Source organism: Falco naumanni, chromosome 3 (genome assembly GCF_017639655.2).
Source record: "Falco naumanni isolate bFalNau1 chromosome 3, bFalNau1.pat, whole genome shotgun sequence".
NCBI classification, from domain to species: domain Eukaryota; kingdom Metazoa; phylum Chordata; class Aves; order Falconiformes; family Falconidae; genus Falco; species Falco naumanni.
The window spans coordinates 84,725,390-84,746,808 of NC_054056.1; the positions used below are offsets into that span (position 1 = coordinate 84,725,390).

The window sequence follows — 21,419 nt, forward strand, 5'->3', positions numbered from 1 at the left end:
ACAAGGGCTGGACAAAGTGCAACGTCTGCACAGGTGTATGGACTCACACCACAAAAACAAGGGTGATAGTAGAATACAAACAGAGCAATAGGATTTTAAACAGAAAAGCTAGTATCAGATAAGGTTCCAAACGTAGGTTTGTTTGAATTTCACAATGCAGTTTAAATTCAAATAGATGAAAATTAATTTTACAGGATGCATTTGTAAGTGCTCCAAGAATACATGCAAAACAGTGGAAGCAATAAAAGGAAGTATTTAAATGAGATTCATGATATGAATTGAGGGGGCAGCAGCAGTCTAGATGCAACTTTAAATCCATGTATAAGCCATAAGCTAAAAGTAAACATTTCAAAATTAACACCCCCTAAAAATTACTCCATCTGGGCACGAGATCATAAATCAATCCTCATACTGAAAATGCCAAAACCTGTTTTAAAGGAAACTGAGGTACAACAAAGTGCAAAATGTAATAGTCTTCCACCAGCTTTTTCACTATGAACTCTAGTGAGTTTGCAGAATCATCCGATTGGTTTGGAATTCAACTGTTTGCTCCTGTAAAGTAACAGAACACTTTTCCACTATCCTGTACGCACATAATCATTGTTTTCAAAAATGATACATCTCATCTTGACTATGCCTTGCCACTCAACACCAAGTTACTGCAGTCAAATACAACAAAACTCGATGGTCAACTACTTTATCCATTGAATTGATTGTTCAATTCCCCACTTCCCTAACCAGTGTTATCTCATTTCTCTGTCTTTCACACCTGACTTAAGTCAATTTGTCTAGGGAAGATGATGCCAATGAAAACAATCATTCAGAAAGTGATAGCAGGAATGCTCATAGCAGAGGATTTCTAGTAGATGCTCTGTCTCTCAGATGGAAGTAGCTGAGTGCTACAAACAAAAACAACTTCCCAATTAAGAGTTAATATTATCAAAGGGAGATGCCTGCAGGGACTTAAGAAATACACATATGTAAATGCAGAAGGGCAGCATATACGATACTGAAGAGATGCACACAAGCACAGTATCATCAGCTGGCAGAGATGCTGGCTTTTCAGGAACCAGTGTTTCAGAATAAATCATCTTTCCAAATACTTTTGCTGCTCCATCTATGAGACCAAACATCTGACAAAAATCTTTCTGCAGTCCTCCAAAATCTCTGTTAAGTCTTCTTAATTAGAATACAAGTCTATGTGTTTAAACCAACCAAGCAGGCACCACCACCATGCCCTCTCCTGCCCTCTCTACTCCCTCCAAGACAGAACTCCTGTCCCCTTATGCCACCACTGAAACTTGTACTACCCCAGAGTAAGCCTGTTTCAGGAATGTAACAAACAGAAGCTATTTACTTTCTTGTAAGAACGGTTTTCTGTTGGTCTCAGTTCCAAACTAGATCACCAAAGGACCAAGCGAGTATCAGGATGAACAAACAAGAGTGTGAGAGTGCCCACAAACAAGCACAAAGTTAAGAACAAGGCAGCAACATACAAACTCAGGATAATACAGACTACTATAATTTCATCCCAGAATATTTTCAGCTATCCTTCATAGCAAGGCAAACTAATAAGAAAATTGGTTTAGGAAAAAAAACACACCAAAATACTACTACTACTAATAATAAAAAAACACCAAAAAAGGCAGATGTTACCATTGTAGGCTAATGCATATATACTCCCCACTAAGTTCAAGTCTTTCTTTTCATATTTCAACAGGATGTGAGGAGGTCCACCCATGGTTTGGATTAATTTAATGAATGCTAGCAGAATCACACACTACGCTAGATGATCAATTTCCATTAACTGAACTGCTTTTTCTTATATGTAGATCAACTGGAAAAAAAAAAAAAAAACCAACAAACAAACAGTGAGCTAGTAGAGAGGATCAAGAGAACTGATTTTAGTTTGAAGATTTTCGTAAGTTATCTAGAAAGATGACATTAGTAATGGCCATTGAACGTGCTGAGCAATAGTGAGGCTTTTTTTAACCAACAGAACAATATACAGTAAATTCCTTCATCTCTTGACAATTATACTTGTTAAATGGCATTCACCTCATTCTTGTTGCCTACATACAGTGGCACACACAGTAGGCTCCGTACCCTAAAAAAATGTTGCTTGTGAAATTTTTATCTCCACATCCTGAAGACGGTTACACCAACATCCTATGGATTTCCCGGTTTTATCACCTATAAATGGTCCATTCTAGTTAACAACATCCCTCTACTTTATCTCTCTGGCAGGAAAAAATACAGATACAAAATTCTTCCCATTTGCAAACTTGCCTATGAAATAATCTCTGTACCCAACCCACAAGGGCCATCTTTACACACTGACAGATGTGGTCATTCCTTATTAGAACAGAGATTAAACTCACTAAGATACAGATGCTATGTACAAATAAATCCTTGGTCATTCTTCACTGTGGACAGTTTTCCAAGAAGCCACCTGGAATCTGTTTGAATTCTAACACAGCTCTACAAGTCTGCAGCATTATCCATTCCACCACCTGGAGAGGAAATTCTCAATAGCAGAAGTATCTGATTTACATACACAAGAATTCTCAAGAAACTCCACTGGCTACTGCCATCAAGGATTCTTTTGTGGACAGTCTAGAAATAGTGAGCTAAAATACAGTGTTCTCTACAGTTTTCTACATAACCTCAAGGAGATCTCATTAAACAGTAATTACCTCAAGCATTTAAAGAGATTTAATGACATTTTGAGTATTTTCCTCCATGATTTCTAAATCTCCTTAACTGGCTTCCCACAGTAGCACTACAGAAAAAGAAGACTTTAAGATAACAGGGCAACATACTTTATTAAGCACTCTTCTGATTCTCAAGGAGCATTAGGCACACAGCTGTGATAGATAATGCATCAACAACATGTCAAGTTGCAAAAATTGAAGAATATTACAAAATTCAGACACACAAAGGGCACATTCTTCTAAAGAACCTGAAGTATAAAGACATTTTCCCCCTACTCCTTCTTAAATGCCTAACTTGCTTGATTTTCCATCCAATTTCTCGGGTTTAAGTTTTTTCACAAATACTTGGATGCCATTCACTTTCTGTGTGCATAGTGCAGTAAAAACCAGTAACCCTTTCAATAACAGAATACTCTGCAAGATGATATATATTAACCAGAGAGTGGAAAAAGTCATAGATCTAAACCCCAGTAAGATCCAAATGAAAGAAGTTACTCCAATGGAGGATGTAACATACTATTTCTGGAGCAAAACCTATGACTACACAAACAGGGTGGTCCTATCCCACCCACTAAGCAATAGCTACACGTTTTATGTTTGCTTGCAAAGGCAAGTATCATGTATGTTGGAATGTGAGAGATAAGGATAAACATGGGGAAGTAGGATGGGAGATTGGTAATCTGACTGCTACAGTTAATGGGTGAATGACATCAAACAGCATGCAAAGAACACAACCCTCCATAATTAGCAAATTTGTATTCCTCAGCACTGTCATCCATAGCTAGAAAGATTTTTCTGTCCAAAACTAGTTACACAAAACAACAAAATGGGAAAACTGATTTGCAGCAACAAGTTAGTACAATGCCACAATAGGTAAAGGCCCAATGGATTTGAGATACTCAAAACTTGACTGGAAAAGGCCTTGAGCCACTTGAACCAAGTCTGCCCTGCTTGGAGCAATGGGTCTGAACAGATGACCTCCTGAGATCACTTTCAACTTATATTATTTAATTTAGGAAGACTGGGAGCCTGCTATAAAGAATATTAAAACAAAACCCAATACATTAAGCTACTCTCTGACCAAGTATATATTGATAAGGCACTTAATTCAACCAAGCAACCTAAAGAAATTTCACAATCTACGAGCCTACCAGACCTCAGTTTTCCATACCTTGTAACTACTAAAAGTGTGCAGTTGCTTAGATGTTAGATGTTGTGCACCTAAATCCCAGGATTTTTTAAAAAAGTTGTTGTAGGCATTACTAGGTTAACAGGTCACAGTGATTCATGCAGTTCATTTACCAAACTCCTCTTGGGTGTACTTTTAATATGTTTTTACTCAGAGGGCTTGTTGCATTCAAGTCAAAACTCCACTGTGCAGAAGGATATCACCTTAAACGCAACAGGACCAACTCAGTATACTGCAAAAATCTGACATCCAACAGTCAACAGCCTTCCATCCAGAAGCAGCATAACAAGCATTGCCAGCTCAAATGTTCCTCCTAAATTTATCAAAGAACAAGCATCAAGCTTTGTTTTCATGACCATGGTTTCCCTGCACACTGAAGTTCTTGCAAGAAACGAGGGCGAAGCCTTCAGGAGGAGCACTGAGAGGACTGACACATGATTACAGTGACTGAAATTTCAACATACAAGCAATTACAGCTCAAAGTAATTTCTCTGGGTGCCGCCACCTTTTCATACATTAAACTATTTGGTCTAATGCTGATGACTCCTTATTGAGAAGTCAAATACATCTTATTCTGGTCTCAGAATATAATCATTCAAATTTTAGGCCTCAGGCCCTTATCTCAGAGATGTACAGCTCTCAGTCTCCCCTCGACCAAATCAATTCAGGAAACAAAATCTGAAAAATACTTGTACTTGCCATATACAGTACATGACTCGCTTATATTTTGTAGCATTGGGAGAAATCAGAAGTCTAAGACAAAATAGAACTCTGGAGCATCACTTGGAGTTTCATGTGAACAGTTATACAAAGACAGGAATCATCTCTTCAGTATGACATGCACCTCCTCTTCTCCATCTCCATTCTACCCTTTGAAAAAGAGACATTCGCAGAAAATATAAAATTACCTGTTATCCTCTTATTTGCAAAAAGCATTTGTCTCAAGTAGTATTAAAAAGGACAATTTGCAAATTGCTAGCACAATATACATTATGCACACATGCAGAATACACACCACAGACACCATCTTGATGCTCCAGTGTCCAAGAGGTGTATAAGGCTATTTAGCCTTTTTTGAAGCCTGATGTTTAACTCTGCAGTATATGCCAAGGCAAGTATTAAAATGCTGTTGTTTAAAAAACCCAAATGTTCATGGATAAAGCAGACATGAAACTATGCATGTAACAGAAAACATGTAGGTTATTCTTATACAGCTCTGCATAATGCAAACTAGGACACAAGTTTTAACTAGTATACAAGTCATCAAATACAACTGCCATAAAATTCACCCAAGGCTCATAAGTGACAGCACATCATCCCACTTACAGCACACAGTTACAATCAAAGACAGCATGAACTCAGCTTGTTCTTTTAAAGTCCACTGGTTTGCGTTTTTTCCCCACCATAATCTAGCTTTTTCCTCCCCGATTAGTGGCCTGAGGTTTTGCCTTATAAAAAAAAAAAACAAACCAAAACCCAAACAACTGACATTCATACTGTTGCCCAATAGATTCGACTTACAACCCAAATGGGGCAACCACAAAGATGAGGAAGCTCTCTTCAGCTTCCTTTGAACAAGAGATTTCTCCATTTTATTCTATACAAACAGATAAAAGTAAAGAACTAAGTAAACTTCTTGCTAACAAAAGGTCTTGAAGATTAACTACTATACAAAGCTGAAACAAAACCAAGATTTGTGTTATTTATTAAACCTACTGAAGGAAAATAGTCCGAAGAGAAAGCATAAAAGGAGGATCCATGACTCAAAGCAGAAAAAAGTGCAGTGATTTAAGGAAAAATCTAAGATTAATGACTGCAAAGTCACAAAGAAGAGCTCTGAAAGCAGTCAAGGAGAAAACCAGAAGCTTCCCTGCTAGTAAGCAAGATATTTATAAAAAGCTTCATATGAATCACTTCCTATGCGAAGACTGTTACAAGGCTCAGTTTCTGTAAAGACAGCACTTGCACACCAATTTACACTATGATGACCTGAACCCTTTAAGGGAATTATTGTAGTTATAAGGATTCTAATATATACTAATATTGATTATTTAATATCTACAATCTAATAGAAGAAATATCAGTGCAACTAAAAATTCTAGCAGATGCCATATTCATTAATTTCTGCCCATACTTGAGTAGAGATTTGAATTGCACCCTCAATGGCAGCAAACCCCAAATTACATCATTTTGGAATAAACATAAACAGTGTCTATAACCATCTTTTTAAAGGAAAGTTATGAAAAAAGCAGGAGAGGGGAGAAGAAAACAGAACCACTTTTTAATACAATATGGTACTACAAAACCAGTACTCAAGAGCAGCATGTGAGCACTGAAAGTTTTTCCTCCAAAACTTCAAAATTTAGAGGGGAAAAAACCTCAGACTTTATGATTGGAAAAAGCAAAGGAAAACAGCTCTTTTTGCCTAGAAGAGGATGAGGGAAATTGACTGCTATGTTTTCATTCTTACCGTTATTAAATCTTTATTAACTTTCAAAACCCTTGCATACTTAGGGTTTTAACTGGCCAGAGTTATTTCCCATCACAATCTTAAAACTACAAGTATCCCCAAAGAACTACCACAAAGCAAAGCAAACTTCTGCTGTTTCAATCAAGAGGAACATCCATACATTCTCCTCAGCGCAGCAAAGAAACATGGTTTTATTTTAGGAAGCAAAACAAAACTCTTCAGCCAAAAAGGCTGGAAGTAAAAAGCTGAAATTAGGCATTTAAGCATCTCTTGGTGAAAAGCAGTGACTAAGTGTTTTGGCAAAGCGTCATGTAAACTTCACTGTAGATATTAGGTTTTCTGATGACTAATTTACCGTGCAAGTCTAACAGCATTTTGTAAAGACCTGTTCATTAAAACTCTGGCTCATTTTTTTAAATGCTGCAGGATTAGACTTTAAGGAGCATAGGTACAGAAGTTAAGCTATCTCAACACTCACTGCTAACTTGAAGGTAAAATCTGGCAGTGACCTTCCTGCATGCAATGTGCTAGAAAGAAGTCTGTGTCCCAGTGCAACCTGGGAACACACCTGAAGTTCTGGAGAAGAGCACCCTCTCCCCTTGTGGAACATTTGAGAGAGCATGATCTACTCCATAAGCCCTCTGTGCAGCTTGCCTTGGACAAAACAACCCAGCAATATTTTAAACCTTAGCTGTAAACCAGAGAACTTAAAGCTGCTCTTGCCAATCTATCTGAAACCAGCTGAGCTACAAGCCCGGGAAAATGAAGAGTATCTTACTTTATGTTTCAATATAGTCCTAAGTAAACTATAATACTACTGAAAAAAAAAAAAGCCTCTAGGAAATCCCATTTAGACAGTTATATTAAGTGGGTACCCAAGTTGTCTTTAGAAGTCAAAACCATCAAAAGTAATACTGGAATAGGAACTCTGATGCTTCTATCTTACATGCATGTATTACGATTGATGCTTTTTTCTTAGAATGGTTTGGGTTGGAAGGAACCTTGGAAGATCAGCTAGTCCAACCACCTCTGTCATGGGCACGGACATCTTTCACTAGGACAGGTTGCTTAAAGCCCCATCTAATGTGACCTTGAACACTTCCAATGATGGGGCTTCTACAACTTCCCTAGGCAACCTGTTCCAGTGTCCAACCACCCTCACCATTCTCCCTTTTGTCCAACCTAAACCTACTCTCCTTTACACTTGTATTTTAAAAACAATGCAAGATTCATCATATTCTATTTGATACCAGTTTATGTTCATCCACACCCTTCCATCAAGTTCCAACTTTTGATACGCATTGCAATGCTGACCAATGAATACAGCATATTCCAAACCTAATTTTATTTTTGCATACAGAATAACTTCTAATTAAAAGTATTTCAGCTGTGCAGAGAGCACACAGTATACTTGTATGTATATATTTGTATATATATTGTCCTCATAATAATGAACAATGTAATCTTGTGAACTAAGCACATTTTTCAAAGAGATGTAAATAACAATTAACCAAATACATGGAGCACTTAACCAATAAAATACCATGATGAAAACAACCTTTGTCTCTCATAATTACATTCTTCAAGTAGGATCATGCAGATCTCAAAAGCAAAAAAGTCACAGAAAGGGGATTTGTACACCATGCATAATATTTAACAGGTTTTCCTGAACTGCACTTTTGTATCCAAACTTCTTTGCTGTCTAGAAATCTCTTTAAGTTCTTGTGAAGGCTCTCTGCACCTTCTTTCTACTTGAAGATGGATATTTCTTGTACTGCATCTCGATGATAAGTCTATTAACTGCTCTTCAAACTCATGAAAGAGCATAATTATTCAGAATACTTTGTAAAATGACAAGTCACCAGTGTCTTATTACAGGCTGCTAAATCAAGACTGTTCATAATACAAAAAACATACATTGCTTTTAATAGAATTAATAGACTAACCTTGTATGTCCTACAACATACTGCACTATAATAGTAAATCTGAAGACAGGTGATTTTTTTTAGTCAATCATGGCTATACCTGCCCCTTATCAGAAGAGTCAAAGATAACTCTATTTTGTTTGAGTCTGAATTTTGTGGTATTACATACACCACCACACGTGACTAAAATTTAAAACTTTACTACTTTTTCCTGTGACTTTATGCAACTGTCCTTAGGAGGAATAGCATAAAACAATAGGGTACATCTGGGGAGGGGAAAGATACCACAGCTGTATCAAGAAAGTTAACCATCTACAGCTGCTTCTAGACCCTTTTTTAAAGCTTCTTCATCAATCAATTGCCCATTTAAAATACTAGAAAGCAGCAAAGTCATATAGCTAACGCACTATCATGTTACCCAAATCACCACCGCTTACCCACAAATCTTATAAATGTACAATCTGCTGCACTAGTTGACTCAATACCAACTTATCTGTGTTTGTAGTAAAACGAAGGTATTTCCAATTACCTTCACATTTTGATTGGGTACACAGTGCAGAATCTGCAAACCAAGACTTCCATAAAGAATTTCAAATGCAGCTTTGCAAATATGCTGTTGGCTAGCCAGAAGGATCATCTACTAAACAATGCTGAGCTAGGGATTTATTTCATAACACAAAATAGTACATAATCTGGTCACAATAGAGCTGCTTATTTTTCTTGAATTTAAATAACTTCCACCCATAACTTAAAACAAAAAGTATTTATGTCTTTCTTTCAAGGATTACTTTATAGCAAAAAATTGGAACATTGCAATGGTATCAATACAAGTTTAATGAAACATGAAGGTTTCACAAAGGTGGAAAGAAAGAACGGATGAAAACACAGAGGTGAAGACAACAGTACAGACAAAAATTTATTGATGTTCTGCTTTAAGGAATAAAAGAAGAGCTGAGTCTTATTACAATTTCTTTATTAGTAACAGGAAAGGAAACAAATTCAGTTAATTTATACTTATTTAAGTATTTTTACTACTTTATGTATATGGAAAGAGATGAAAAAAAGCAGGAACCAGGAGGTGATTCCTACAATGCCCAGAACCTGTATGTCCATGGCTTTTCACATTCCTCCCACCTACCTCCAATTTACACATACTCCTCCCCTACGCCTGCACCAGTTCCTAAATGAGCTGGGATCAGCTATCTCAACAGTATGATTCCCACCCATGCTGAGGAGCACACAGACACCTGCCAGTGTGCGCTTACCAAAACTCACAGCCTGCGGAACACCCAAAGCGTCTAACTCTCCTCCAGCGCAACTCTGAACAGAAATCACCTAGTCTCTATATCAGGGAAAGCAGGTGAACCTACTGCATGGATTACGTCAAAAACAAAATCATGCCAGCACACACAGTCCGATGAACAGCCCACAGTGTTTTGGGCCCAACATCTGCCTGTGCAGCTAGATTGCTTAGACATAACTCTGCATCATGTCTCTGAGCAATATCATCTGTGTCCTCGCATTTTAGGCTGCTCTACAGGGCTGCCATGCTGAAACGGGACACTGGCAACACCACACAACAGCACTTTCTTATCTTCAGCCTGACAGTTTCTCCATTTATCGCAATCCTGCCCTTCCAGGCTCTTTTTTTCCAGTCTCCTGGGGGACAGGATACTGTTTCAATAGTCACAGTAGGAGAATAATTGGGATCTCCCAGCAACAGTGGATGTAAATATCCTGTTGATAACAAGCACTAGGACAGATTTCAGTGCCCATTTAACCTTTACATTATGCTTCCATACACCTTCTTCTAGATATCTCACATGATAAAAAAAGAGGCTGCTGGCATTCACTTGCTTTTCTCCATGACTCTGACAGTGCCAAGACAGTTTGAATTTTCGGATTCCACTCTGCCAGCCAGTCATCCAAGGCATATCACACGTGCCTACCACTCACTGACCTCCAGCCATGCCAAAGTGATCACTTGCCAACCCAGAGCTATCTGGACTTAGTTCCAGAAGACAGCTGCATCCGCTGCTTCTCCAGCACTGTGGTCTTCCTCATGCCAACCAAGGCCAGAACAGTGCCAGGTGCTCAGGGCCTGCCCATGTGGATTTGTGTTCCTGAGTCACTGCTGCCTATCGCAACTGTGTACAATTTCACTGTAGTATAATTACATTCTCCAAAGAAGCCACATGCACCATTCCTCTGCTGTCCAACAACATTAGAAGTCTGTCTACTTCATTTCAGAGACTGTTGCTCCAACACCATGTTGAGTTTTACAAAATTCCGTTGTGCAGGCATTTCTGTCATATGCAAAGGCGGTCATCCGACAGACTCAGCTGCACCCACAGCTGGGACAAACCCAAGTCAGAACAGCCAAGTTTTGGTGCCTCAGCCAGAGCATTCACAAGCTAGAACTGCTCCTTCCTAGAGGTCAAAAGAAGGACAAACAGGCTCATTCCCACTGTAATGCAAACCAGCATTTCAGGCAGATCTAGCTGAGACGATGCAAGAAGCCTGCGATGCAGTCCTTATTTAGCATGAACCTGAAGGCACCAGGATGCGTTCACAGCATCGCAGGGGCAGACATAACCCAAGTTTCTCAAACACAGCTGTATAAGCTGGCAAAGTAAGCCAAGAGAAACTTCCAGGTAATGAAAACTCATTCCAGTTCCCACAACTGGCAAGACTCACTCTCAGTTAGTCAGCAGTTTCCAATATTTGAATGCTAGCCAGAAGGTAATCTACTTAAAAGAGTAACCTTGTGCTTGACATACAGGTTTTATAAAATGCTGTTATATTTGTAATCAATCAAAAAATGTTTTTAAGTTATTCATTAACACTAGAAAAGCACTCCATCTACACAAAGATTATGGGTGTCCTAAGACATATTACACTGTGAAAATTACAAGTGAAAATTGCACCAAGTATAACTAAGTATTTTTGTTCTCAAATAACTGCAACTTCAGTAAAATAATCTTCTAAATGTTAACTTAAGTGGGAAGATAGATTGAAAGAAATACCTCCCATCTATAATTACATTAAAAATAATTCTTTTTTTTTTTAATGTTTGATTTCAAAACATCCAGTGTTATACATTATTTTAAACCAAGGTTGCCAAGATTCTGCATAAGCAAGGCAGATACACATCACTTATAAAGAATATCCAGAATATTCAGAACAGAACACTTCTTTAAAATTCTCACTTGTATTTTAGCTTTTAATCTCTCCCCTAAAACATAAATAGATATGATAATTCTTTATATCACCTATTAAAAGTTTTTACTTTCTTCTCTTTATGAACATTGATTTTTTTTAATAGTAACAAGAAATTAAAATAGATACCCTCCTCAGATTTCTGAATCCTTTCAGGAAAGAACCTGTAGCTGACACAAGTAAATTTAAAAATACTTATGTTTCTGCAAGAATACTTTACCTATTTCAGAAATTAGTTATTATCATGTATTGATACCAACCCTGTCCCTTCCATCTGAACTTTAGACAAAGCCAGTTTCGGATTCCTTCTTAATAAATGCTTTCCTTAAAACACGGTATTCAAGGAACTAAATAGGAAATTCCTCAAACATGCTACTTCTGTGAGATCCAGAAACAAGCAATGCCCTCTGCTGTGCCGGATGTGGAGTTTCACCAAAACCCTAGCGCAGCATCCCTGCCTCGGTGGGACCTGCAGCCTGGTGGAGAGGCTGAAGATCTCTGCTTCTGAAACAAAGACACTGATTCTGCTCACATCACTGATCTCTGACACGCACCTGATGGTTTGTACCGTTACTGTAAAGTGAAAAGGTACCAAGAGAGTTTTAGCACATTGTAACACATGGCAGACCAGCAGCAAGGTAACATAGGGATAACCCATTTCTACCTAAAAATATATGTGACAAACTTCCCCACTCATTCTTCAAAACATTTTTAGACTATTTAGTTCACAGTACTCGAAAATGTGCAATTTATTCTTAATTAGTTATTTAAGTCTAACATTTTCTTCAAATGTTGGTAACCTAGCTAAGAAAGTAGCTCAACCACCATTTCTCTACCTGTATCAACAAAAATCATCACATCCTTCCTTTTAAAAGTCAAGGTTTCCCATTTTGCTAGGCAGGCAGCTTCAATCTGCAAATACAGGTAACACCTAAAGCATTTCCTGTCCTTCTAAAAGATTTCTGTAAACAATTCCACAGTGAAGAAAAGAACTTTAAACTTGCCCTTTTTTTGTTCAGTTTAGAATACAAAATTTAGCCATTATAAAAATGCAGAAGGAAAAAGCAGTAAGAAGTAAGCTGCCTGCTGTAGACAAAGTTGAACATCATGTGGGTGTTATCAGAATATTTTGCCTACCAAGTTGATTTTTAACAATTTCAATCAATATTTAAGTGCCTGCTCTGTTTGCAAAACATAACAGAACTGTAAACTGAAGGTGAAAAATAAAACACAAAACCCTAAAAAATTACCAACACAGCAGAAAATACCACCAGGCAACTGTGAAGCATTAACCGCAGTACGCATTTGCTGCTGTGCCCCAAAAACTTACTAAGCTACCTAGGGAAAATATCATCATGCCTTCTGAATCATCTTAGACGAACACATCTCAACACACCCATTTATCAAGTTTCCTGACATTTGCCTAAAATAAGCCACTGCCTACCAAGTATCATAGTATTCATTCCGTTTCAAAAATGAGGGAAAAACATCTGACACAGGACATCAGTACCGAAACATTAAGCCTCCCCCCTCCTCCCAAAATGAAACAGAAACACTGAGGACCCAAATAACATCTCTGTGCTCTTGAAGGGTGTAAGTACACCAAAATCCAGGCAGCATTTTGTACCCGTCTACTTGCCTGCAGAGATAAGGAGCACAAACCTTCCTCTGGCTGCAGCTCAGATAAGGGATGAGCACAACCACTTTTCTCCTGCTTGAAAAAGAAGATCCTGCAGCTGCGTGGCACCCAAAAGGGACTGTAGCTAGAGCCACCGCACCCTCTCCTGAGGAGAGCAAGTTGCTCCCCTCAGAAGGATTTTCTCAAAAGGTCTTCTAATGCTTTCAGTTTTTCCAGCAGCATCCAGTACATCCTCCCGTAAGTATTGCTCAGCTTTATGCCACATTAGCATTAGGATTGCTCCCAGATGTGGAAAGTTTATTTAGTAACACCCCTAGCAATCAAAAAAAGTTAAAATTGGTGAAAAGGTGATTTCAAGAAAAATACACAGAACCAACAGATTACACTCCAAATCAGACCCCCTTCATTTTCTTCGTTTCAGTACTTCATCTTCCACTGCTAACTCATTCTCACCAAACCCCACTCTCTCTCCTGCACACTCTTAAAAGAGCAAACAGTGAATAACATCAATCACACTTGGGCTCACTGAGCACTTTGCTAACTGGCTTAAGAACAGCACGAAAGTGGATTCATAACAATCTTCTTCATCTCATTGTTATGCTTTTAACATCACCACGACACTGTAAAGCAAGCTACTGGTCTTCCTCTTGTTTGAGTGAGAAAATAATGCAGCAAAGCGTAGAGCAATGCAGAGTTGTAGTCCAGCTCTTCATTTTACTTTCATAGTTTGATTTGTGTATTGAATTATTTATATTTGTGTATATAATTCCACTTGGAAAAGATGCTGTAAATGCTATGTAGCATTCAAGTCAGTTAGAACCTTTAAAGGCTTAATGACAATTTATTTATAGATAGAAACAAAACAGAATACATTCCTAGCTTCTTACTTCAAAAGAAAGAAAGGGGGGGAAAAAAGGAAAACAAAAAAATTACTCCCCAAATCCCCAAAGTAGCATTCAGTTTCTTCCACACCTAGATCAAGTGAATCCCTTCCTAAACTCTTCTGTGGACATCCGCCTTGGACACCACCTGAGCCAGCACCTTTGCTCAGGCAAACCTTTTGTCTTTGCACAGCCCGCCTTGCTAGCGTGGATATTCAATGAAAAACAGGATCATAGAATGGTTTGGGTCAGAAGGGACCTTAAAGATCATCCAGTTCCAACCCCCCTACCATGGGCAGGGACACCTTCCACTAGATCAGGTTGCTCAAAGCCCCACCCAACCTGGCCAGCCTAGCCTTGATGGGATGGGGCATCCACAGCTCCTCTGGGAAACCCATTCCAGTGCCTCACCACCCTCATAGTGAAGACTTTCTTCCGTATAGCTGAACTACATCTACCCTCTTTCAGTTTAAAGTCATTATCTCTTGTTGATCACTACACGCCCTTGTAAAAGTGTCACAGTTTATGCAGTAATTTCGGGTTATCAGGTCCTGGATTCAGTGACACAGACATTTCTAGTTCTATACTCCCAGCACTAAACTACTCCAGCAATATTAATTCACAACACTAATCTCCATATCCTACTGGGCATAGTACAAGTAACCCCACCCCCTGACATCATCAAACAGAAATGGAAAAGCTAGAAAAAGATGTGACAAGGATCAAGAGCAGCATGGAATCACTTCCACTTGAGGAAAAGTCAGAGCTCAGGATTTTTGACCCTGGAAGAGATACTCTGCAATGTGCTAGTACACACACACACAGAGCTTTTTTCTGTTTCCCTAGACATCTGCTAACGGCCACTGTCACAACAGGCACTAGAAAAATCAGCACAATGAAAACCAACTCAACAGCCAGAGAAAGTGATGGTTATTCACAAAATCTCTACATTCATCTTACCACTCGGCTAATTCATTCCCAAGTTTCATTAGCTCATATTCTCATATCCACTGACTCACAACAAGAAGTGTATAACCAAAGTGGTCTGGGGCAAGACCACTTGGCACCACGGACAAAGAATGCCAGCTATCGAGGCCCCACCACAGCTCCAAGACTCTTCCTGTTTGGCAATGATGAATTAGGTTTTGGACAAACCCTTCACACCCTTCAGGTGCCAACAGTTGTTTACAGGGTGGCCCTTTGCTCCAGAATCTCACTGCAGCCTCAATAACAGCAGGCTGCTGCTCACTGTGTCTCTCCCTGTCTTCACGCTGGAGCAAATGGAGGAAAGCAAATGGCACATAAGATATGTGACAAGCCTGCTGCCCTCCTGTTGTTGTTTGTAAGCAGGGTCTGCTCTTGACAAATCATCTGTGCTGCAGACTCACAGCACAGGCCTTGGCAAAAACATCATGAGCCTCAATTTTACTCCCACGAACAAGTTCCCGGAGAACTGTGGCCTCCAACACACACTACTGTTTCAACCCCTGGCCTGCTGTTTCTTTGATACCTTCACACGTATGCATTTCCACAGGTGTTTCATTCACATCGGCCTTCATATTTCCACCACAAATCTGTCGAGTGCCTGTTTAACAGTTCTTTGATTTGGCCAGCTAAAACTGTTTAATTAAAGATTTCCCACATCCTCCCTGCCTGACTAGCAGTCACAACGCAGTTTTGCCCACGGAGCTGTACCTTGCTTCCTAAACAACCAGAAGTACTTGCACGCTTTCTAGACCGGATTTTTGTAGGAGTACGTTAAAAGCAAAGCATAAAAACTCTCCGCGCATCCATAGGATGTTTACTACGCAGGGTGAAGCAGCGAGAAGAGAGAGAAAACCACGCGAAATCAGCCGGGCACGCAGGCAGAAGGGCCGCAGCGGTGGGGAAGCGGGCCGCCCGCGCCGGCCAGCGGGCAGAGGGGGCGGCGGCAGACGGCAGCAGCAGGCCCGCGGCGGGCACTGCCGGGGCGGCCGGGCCAGGCCCGCCCGCGGACACCGGCCCGGCCCACACGCCACGCCCTCACCTGCCGGTGGCCGGGGGCCGCGGTCCCGGTGCCCGACCGCTCCTCCGTCTGCTGCGGGAGGGTCCCGGCACCCGGCGCTCCCGCCGGCGGGGCGCCGCCGCACCGCCTCACCGCCGGCAGCCGCCACGGCCGGACCCCGGCCCGCACGGCGGCGAGGCCCCATCTCGGCGCCGCCATGGCTGTCCGCGTGGAGGGCGGAGCCTGAACTCTGACCCCGCGTCACGCGCGGGTCAGGGGCACGCGGCGGGCGCAAGCGCACCGGGCTCGGCTGAGGCGGGCGGCCGCCATCTTGGCTGAGGGGCGCTGGGCTCCGCCCTGCGGCGGCGGCACGGCACGGCCAGGCCCGTCTGCCCGCGGCGCCCCCAATCGGCCTGCGGGGGAACGCGCACAGCGCCGGGAAAGGCGCACCCGGCTGCCCGCTCCGCCGCGTCCCGCTCCAGGCGCTGCCGGCCGCGCGCCCGCTCCCGCCCGCGGGGCTGCGGGTGAGGGGAAGGAGCGAGCCCCGCCGCCCCCGCAGCCGCCTGAGGAGCCGGCCCGGCCGGCCAAGACGCAGAGGCGGCGACAGGCCTGCCTCCGGGAGCAGGGAATAGGTGGCGGCTGCGACATTAACACGCACAGCCTGGAAAAACTTCGGTTGCAACAGCCACCCGAAGGCTGCTTGCGCTCGAGGGGAAGGTGCAGGCAGAGGAGGATGCAGCCGAAGGTTACACGAGGCCGCAGCTGCAAATTGTGTGAATTACATTACAGATCCAACGATACAGGCACCTGGCCTTAAAAAAAAAAAAATTAATCAATTACTCCACAACCCTGAAAGCCCAACTCTGGATGAGATGACCCTAATTATTCAGATAAGTAGGAACCCATAGAACAAGGCCCATGTTCCAGAAGGACCTGCCCTATGGAGGAAGAGCGCCACTCCCTGTGTCATTCCATTCTCCATTGCTTTGTCAAGGTGTATCTGTCAGAGGCTGAGGGTATCTCTCAAACCATTTTCTGAACTTCCCAGTGTAATCAGGGCAGTTTAATTTTCTGTAAACTACTAGAAGTCAACCCAGGCCTAGTCTCTTCCAGAAATGCCAAGCTCACCCATGCACATTCCCCCTAGTACAGCACTACTTTGAAACCAAACTCAAAGGACTGTTTCAACTAGAAATAAAACCAACTTATTAATATAAGCCTCCATATTCACAACACAATGCATTCCTCACATACAGTTTTTTATTAAGCTTCTCATATGTGATTAAACATATATACTACATCTGACATGCTAATATGGTTGTCAGGAGCCAACATTTTCCCCTCCAGACATTTGTGGCAGTTGAAGCTCCATGGATTTCACACAAACGTTTCAAAACTTGGTTCCAGTTCTAAGCACAGTGATAAAACACTTGCTGGGAGTTCTAACTATACTGATGCCATGTGCCAGAAAGATAACAAAATGCAAGAACCTGGAAAAGTACATCAGATAAAGCAACAGGTAGGAGAACAGATCTTGCAAGAGCTATGCTGCGGTATGACACTGTGCACCTCTTGAAACAGATTTCTGGGGTCTTAACCAGGGATTGGGGTGCTAGTGGTACAAGCCTTTAACACATGAAAAAAAAAAAAAACCCAAAACTGTGTAGCAGATGTTTTCAACGATCAGCCTACAAGGGAAACAACATTAGCATTTGAGAGCAATTCCCTTGATGCCCAAGAAAGAACCACTTTTGTGTTCAGGCTTATTTTTACAGTCCATGCTTTGTTTGGTGCAAATGTGATGCCACCATGTGTGAACCAAGATGAATCTATTCAAGACTGATCAAAAGTTCAGAAGAGTGTCTCTTGCCACATTAACATCATGTACAAAAAGCAAGACTGAAAATGTTATTGTAACTGAACCAAACCAGTACTATTAGGCATCTTGCTTCCGTTTGTGATGGTCAGAAGTTTCCTAGGTGGATAAGCCACAGACAAATCAGTAAGTTTTAGATGTTATGTATTATCCTATCTGCATCTGTTGTATGAGGAACACACTCATAAGACAGTACACTCCTACCCATGCGTAATCCTGCTGTGAATAACTTGTTTAAAGCCTGCTGAAGCAGAAGTCCTTTCTTTAGCTGGGAGTGATCCTTCTAGTTCGGTGTCCCGTGCAGGCAACACTTAACTGAAAAAATCACAAGGGAGTGCAGTAACAAGCTTCAGTTTGGCAGTGGCAGTAGATTCATAATGATTAAGTTGAGCAGTAGTTACAGATTCAAAAGAAATTATGTATCCACAGTATATGTACAGTATAATTAACTTCTCAAAAGAGGGTTTTTTCATTGCTATATTTTAAAGGTTGCCTTCAAATTACAGATAAGTCCTTTAAACGCTTGAAAGGCATAAAAATTCCCCTTCCCACACAAAACCCCAAACAATGAATTTTAGTTTCAAAAATAGTTTGAACCCAACAAACAAGCTTGGTATCAGTTAATCTGGTAAAATAGCTACGTGCTAAATAAAAGCACATCTGGTGGAAAGAGCGCAAAGAATGTTACAAGTGTGCTTAGTTTTTGCTTGCAGCATCTGGCAGTGGGTAGCAGGACAGAGGCAGGAATCTCAGTGGGTCTCCTCCTGTGTCTGTTCTGCAGTAGTTTCTGTGGCACTGGCATTGGCAGCAGAGTTAAGAACTTCTCCAAAGTCTCCCCCAGCAGGTTTGCTTCCTCCAACTTTAGACTGGAACACAGAGAGCACCTCAACATAAAATTGCAGTTATTTGACATGCCAAACACACTTACCTGCATAAAATCAGTACCTGTGCATGAGTAAGTTTAGTAACTCCCTTCAGCAGAACGGCTTTTTTCAGGACTGAGCTACCTCTGTAATACTCTACAGACAAGTCTTTACGTATCATGCAGAAAACAAGCACCAGATCAACATAGCAGCCTCCCTCTGACTTCAAGATACACAAAACATGAAGCAGCCCTGATTCCAGGGAGTCTGCAGATTGACACACCCGCAGTTAAAAATGGAGACAGGTATGCAGCCTTTGAAAGATTCAGTTATAATTCGCTTCTGTATTGCTCAAGAAATAACCTTGAACAGTTTGCAGTCTCAACAGCAATTCCCAAGATTTTTAGTGGAGCATAGCAACTATTTTACTTTCTCCAGGTAATGGGTTTGCCTTTCTGCTTCCTTCTATGGTATATACCCTGTGGAATGTCTAGTTGCCCATGCTATCACTTGCATGATTCTCATCCCACCCAGTGTGTACACAAGAACAGTCAAATCTGGTCCAGTTAGATGTATTAGTTATTTTACCATGATTTTTTTACCTGGAGAAGCTGTTAATGGTTGCTTCTGGCACTTGAGGCTTTTGTGAGTAAATTTTAAATTAAGGTACAAAATCCTTGCATATTTTATGCCAGAAATAAGAGAAATATCCCAAGCTACTCTCCTGTGTAGGATACTAGTCCTTAGGAAGGCACAGAAATAAAAGCCTAGACCATTTTGGATACATACTACTACGTATGTTATACTGGCTGTGCAGGTTAGCTAGCTCTTAGTCCTTCTAGTTAAAAGCATCCTCCTGTAAAAGGTGCAGGAAGCCCATTTTTTATTCTCAAATCATTAAGCAGAGAAACCATTTCCATAGTACTTAAAATGACATCATCTAAGCACCTTCAGCAGTTTACCAGTAACTAAAAAACAGGCTACCCAGAGTCCACTTCAGTCTTCTCTCCACATCCACAGCTCCATAATCCCCAAGGCTTTTTAGTAATGCTTACCTTTAAGCTTTCAACTTTTTCCTCAAAGGATTTGAAAGTAGGAGAATTTCTAGGAAAATAATAAAAGGCACCACAAAATTAAAAATGTATCTGATTAGTCTATGAACATCAGAAAACAAGCAGACAGTTACTTTTCCCAATGTCAACACGAGTTTTGTTTATTTGGGGGTCTTTCCTTATTTTAAGAGTAGCCTAAAAATAATTTAGATCTGGATCACCCAAAGTACTACAAAACTAAAATTCAAACACACTCAAGTTGCAGCTCATTTGTGTCTTTGGCAACTAAGCATTGCCAAGCTTAGCAATAGGATCTTTCATCACCCCGTGGAAGGGAGAACTTATTCCCATGTTTTCAAACAGGTTTCTGGCTTAAAGGATTTGTTTGGAAAAGCTTAGTCACCACTTCTGGATAGCCTAGTACATTATTGCTGAAGAAAGCCTTGTAATTGGAGGCTTTTCACTTGTTAGAGGAAAATCAGTTTAGTTTAATAGGGTATGTGTTCAATTAACAAAACATGGTTCGCAGTGGCATTTTTTGCTAAGATGTTAAATTTAAGGGAGACTCCCCCTTGCCTTTTAAGTGCTGGAGATAGCTGTGATGACAAATAGTAAATTCTGCATATGAAGAGCAGGACAGCTTGGGATCTTCAATTCTGAGGGCCAGTTTATTATTTAGTAGGGTCAGAAGAGCAGCTTTCTGCTCTAACTGTCACTGCCATTTGCAAGTTGTGCAACAGCTTGTGCACGTTTTCTGCCTTTATGCAGGATGGAAGATGCTTGCCTTCAGTGGACCAGGACTAGGGATTCATAGCAGACTAAAAAAATTATTACGTAAAGATGAGAGGTCTATTTCAGAAGAGGTCTTAAGCTTCCCTTACCCCTTTGCTTGGTATTTGTGCAAGTCACCCACACTTAGCAGAACTCTTTCATTTGGGAAAGCACACAGTGACATATCTATCTCTCTCTCAAACCAGACTCTCTCAGGAGAGGGAGGGACACAGTGCCAAGCAAGGGGAGAGAAAAAGGCAAGCACTTCAAGTCAGCAAGAGACTTTTTGTGAAACCACAGTATGTTTTTGTCCACTTTCATTGTTCTAAAACAGATGCCAAGCTATTGCCTTTTAAACTTGGAATCATTTAGTAGCATTAAATTTCTAACAGGCAGGGAAAAGTTGTCATAGTTCTCCAAACAGCAGGGAAGTGCACTTGGTCACATTCCAGATGTGTGATAACCACCATCATTAAGCAGAAATAAAACAAATTTCATCCCGTATGTTAGTACAGGAAAACCATTACAAAGTTGGGTAGGTTTTTTCGGTTTTGTTTTAAATCTACAGTAGTTGACTTAAGTTCAATACGATTTGGTTCCACACATGAAAATAAACAAACAAAACAGCTGGATTATGCATACATTACCTCATAATAGGCATACTAATTGAATGCTGTATGGAGCGTATACTAAATGCCAGCATTAAGAAAAAAGAAAGCGAGAAGTTAGTTTGAGAGACAGACTGAGAAGAAATTGTCTTAGAGAGCTGACTTCTGAATACTATCTTTGGTAAATAGCTGAACAGTCTTACAGTCCTCTATAGTAACTGCTTGGTT

General features: G+C 40.8%; 1 protein-coding gene across 6 annotated transcripts in view; it reads right to left on the reverse strand.

The window, feature by feature from the left end:
- TPD52 (tumor protein D52) overlaps window positions 1-21,419 on the reverse strand; it is a 128,103-nt gene that overhangs the window by 70,042 nt on the left and 36,642 nt on the right. For 4 of the 6 annotated variants that reach the window (XM_040588591.1, XM_040588587.1, XM_040588588.1 and 1 more), the window contains 3 exons: window positions 21,231-21,272; window positions 19,816-19,864; window positions 17,264-18,763 (listed from right to left, as the gene is read on the reverse strand). In XM_040588591.1, coding sequence (XP_040444525.1) covers window positions 18,647-18,763; window positions 19,816-19,864; window positions 21,231-21,272 — 208 coding nt within the window. In that variant the 3' untranslated portion in view covers window positions 17,264-18,646. Of the gene's footprint in view, window positions 1-17,263; window positions 18,764-19,815; window positions 19,865-21,230; window positions 21,273-21,419 lie in introns of those variants that run through there. The other 2 variants (XM_040588589.1, XM_040588593.1) reach the window with 2 other exon arrangements.